We start from the raw sequence: 3,016 nt of genomic DNA, 5'->3' as shown, positions 1-3,016 counted from the left end.
GATAATGATATGTACTTTTTCTGACGCCATTCTTCAGAAATATGATCCCACTCAAAAATGCTGCTTAACTGAAGACTCGAAGAAGTTGTACTTTAAGAAAAGCTTCCTTCTACTTAATGCTGCTTAAATGCTGACTTCAACTCAAGAAAATACAATATCTTTTACAGTTTTTGTCAATTGTTAGTGTCAGAAAGAAGCATTGTAAGTAATTCAAAGGTCTAACTCCAGTTTTACACTATCGTTCTAAGACTGATGCTACTAAAATGCTTAAGTTTACAATAAATCAGTTTTATGTTCAACTTGGTAGAGATTGCAGGAACTGAAAAGAAAATATATGCAGCATACAGGTACCAGTGAATTCTGATTTCGGTTACTTTTGATTCAGTCAAATTGTAACCATTGTTGCTCGAGAGTGTCATTGCTATGTGTTTTGTTGTGTACAATAGATGTCCAGATTAGGATCTAGTTGCCAGTTACTTGGTCTGGTGCAGGTCGTAAGAAAGAAACAAGCGTTCACTTGAGTGTGAGGCTTGATAGTACCTGTAAATCCGCAGGTTCTTGAGTCACCTGTTGCGTTTGATCCTGCACACCTGTTCGCCCAAACTTTCTCACGTTTGCGGCGGGCGTGCCCCCTTTGTTGGCCAGGCTGTGTGCGCTTTGGGAAACAGGTGTTTCAACAACAAGTGTTGGTTACCACAACCTGTGCAGGGATTGGGAGGGGGGCGGTCCCTTTCTTGTGGGGAAATCTGCCACTTCAGGTGTTTACTGTACGAGCTCGTTTATTTCAAATCCGATTAGTCGACGCTGTAATTGCTTTAGATGGGAAACTTTCCTAATATAATGATTTGTGGGCTGTGAGTTGTGGCATGGCAATGCCTTGTCTATACACACAAAAAAAACCCGCTGGAATAGCAGCAAAAATAAACTGCAAACTGTGCTATGGAAATCACAGTACTCTCATATTTCAACATTCCCTATTTTACAAAGTTTGACAATCTTTTGAAAACTTGTAAAAAAACACCTTTTGTTTCTCCTCTCTCTTTGGAAACAGAACATTATAACGGCAATCCATGCAGCATAACTGTTAGTCCTGAGGTTTAGATGAAAACATTTTGTATTGGTTAGATACTTAAAGTTTACTCCTCTTTTAAAATGGTATTTACCAAGTTGAACACAGATGAACTTTGAATTCATGCTTTGAATTGTTTTGCCTGGAAAAGTTGTTAATTACCACATGCGCATGACAAGATTTAAGACGTCACCATGAAGTTTCAAGGATCATGAGTTAACATAACAGCTTGACAGGGAAACACCTGTTCCTAAATCTCTTCCTTTTGCCACAACAGTTCTTAAAGGGGACATTAAGTTAAATGTTGCATGACAAGGATGCCACTACTATTCTTGGTGACGACAAGTTTTTCTTATTGATAAAATAACTTAAGGTCGTAGATGAGAATGATGGCTCTCACATATGTATTTAGTTGACCTTGTTTGTATAACAACAAGAAACATAACATTATGAAAAATGGATTCTACTACATTTTGTAATAATGCGTCCTCTGTACAACAGAACAAAATAACAAGATTAGAATAGAAATAAAAATTTTCTTTGGAAGAAGTAGTTGGCAAAAGCGCCGAAAAGAATACCATTTATCAAGGAATATCAGCAATTATTCTAAAAAGTTATTCAGATGTTGATAATACCTGTACCTGTAACTCCTAGCACCTGTACCAAGCTGAAGGCCGTCTGTCTCCACTTCACGGGTGGTATCTGAGTGGAGACTTAATCTGAAAGAATTCTTGGTAAAACTATTTGATATGAAATTATTACAGCCTCTTTGGCTAATTTATCAACAGGATTTGGTGTGCCAATGTCCACATGTATGTGTCAACATTTGCCACTAAGAACGATAATTTTTTTTGATATTTTTATTATAGATCTAACTGTTAGTAAAACTATTTGATATGATATGAAATCATTTCAGGTGACCGGTTTGCCGTCCAAACTGAAGGCCGCTTGTCTCCACTCCAACATGACACAGAAACAGCGGGAGAACGTGGTGACCTTGATCTTGGAGGGAAAGGTACCCTTTCTTGATGTCTTGATAACTTGAGGAAGAAACCTTACAACTTTTGATAGTTATCTGGTAGGATGTCACTTTCTCTGCACTACGTTTAGGACTAAAGATTTAAAGTTTTTATAGTGGAGGTGAGTGTACATGCTCTTTTCACTGATTTAAGTAGGAATAAAACATGCCGTTGATAAGGATGAACTGAACTGAACTGAAAAGCAAAGCAAAGAAGAATTGCAATTTCAAGCAGCAAATTTAGACTGTTCAAATTTCAGTCTTTGTCAAAGAATTAGCTTTTGCAGATAGAGCATGGGACTCTGGGTCATAGGTTGCAGGAAGTTTATTGGACTATCTATTAAAGCAAAGCTGTAAGCCCCTGCATTATTTCAGACCTCTCAAAATAGTTTCGGCATCAGGGCCTTACCACTGTGAAAAGAGTAGAGGTCCTTCCCGTGAGTGGTTCAAAGGGGGCTGTCATATTGAGGTCACCTGAATTAGCGCCGAATGGTAGCCGCTCTAGACCCTTGCGATTTAGCCCCACCTTTTGTAAGCTCCTCGCAATTCAGCCCCTGGCTGCGAAGAGAGAGTAGTCAGCCCACCCAATAACAATAACAGTAATGACAAATTATCATTTCTTTTTTTTTATTATTCAGATTTTTTAAAAGAGGATAAGACAGAAAGCATACCCTGCTTATCGAGGTCTTCTCCTCATGTACATAAACAAAATAAAGACACACATACAGGACTACAAAACGCTAATAAATAACAAAGTCAAGAGATAATGATAACGACATGAAAAAATAGAGAAACAAAGTGACGTGTAGCTGGTATACAAACTTAGAAGTAAACAAATAAGGTTATAAGTCAACTAAAATGTCCTGTCTGTTGGATGGATTTAAAAATACATCATCAAATAAATGATAGTTGGGCGGAAATGAAAATCA

The 3,016-nt window shown here is 37.7% G+C and overlaps 1 protein-coding gene across 1 annotated transcript in view; it reads left to right on the top strand.

Moving 5' to 3' along the window:
• LOC118417453 (ATP-dependent DNA helicase Q4-like) overlaps nucleotides 1-3,016 on the top strand; it is a 79,882-nt gene that overhangs the window by 19,355 nt on the left and 57,511 nt on the right. Inside the window, exon 11 of the mRNA XM_035823016.1 lies at nucleotides 1,986-2,099. Coding sequence (XP_035678909.1) covers nucleotides 1,986-2,099 — 114 coding nt within the window. The remainder of the gene's footprint in view (nucleotides 1-1,985; nucleotides 2,100-3,016) is intronic.

This window comes from Branchiostoma floridae, chromosome 6 (assembly GCF_000003815.2).
Source record: "Branchiostoma floridae strain S238N-H82 chromosome 6, Bfl_VNyyK, whole genome shotgun sequence".
Lineage (NCBI taxonomy): Eukaryota > Metazoa > Chordata > Leptocardii > Amphioxiformes > Branchiostomatidae > Branchiostoma > Branchiostoma floridae.
This window is presented reverse-complemented; position numbering and strand designations above follow the sequence as displayed.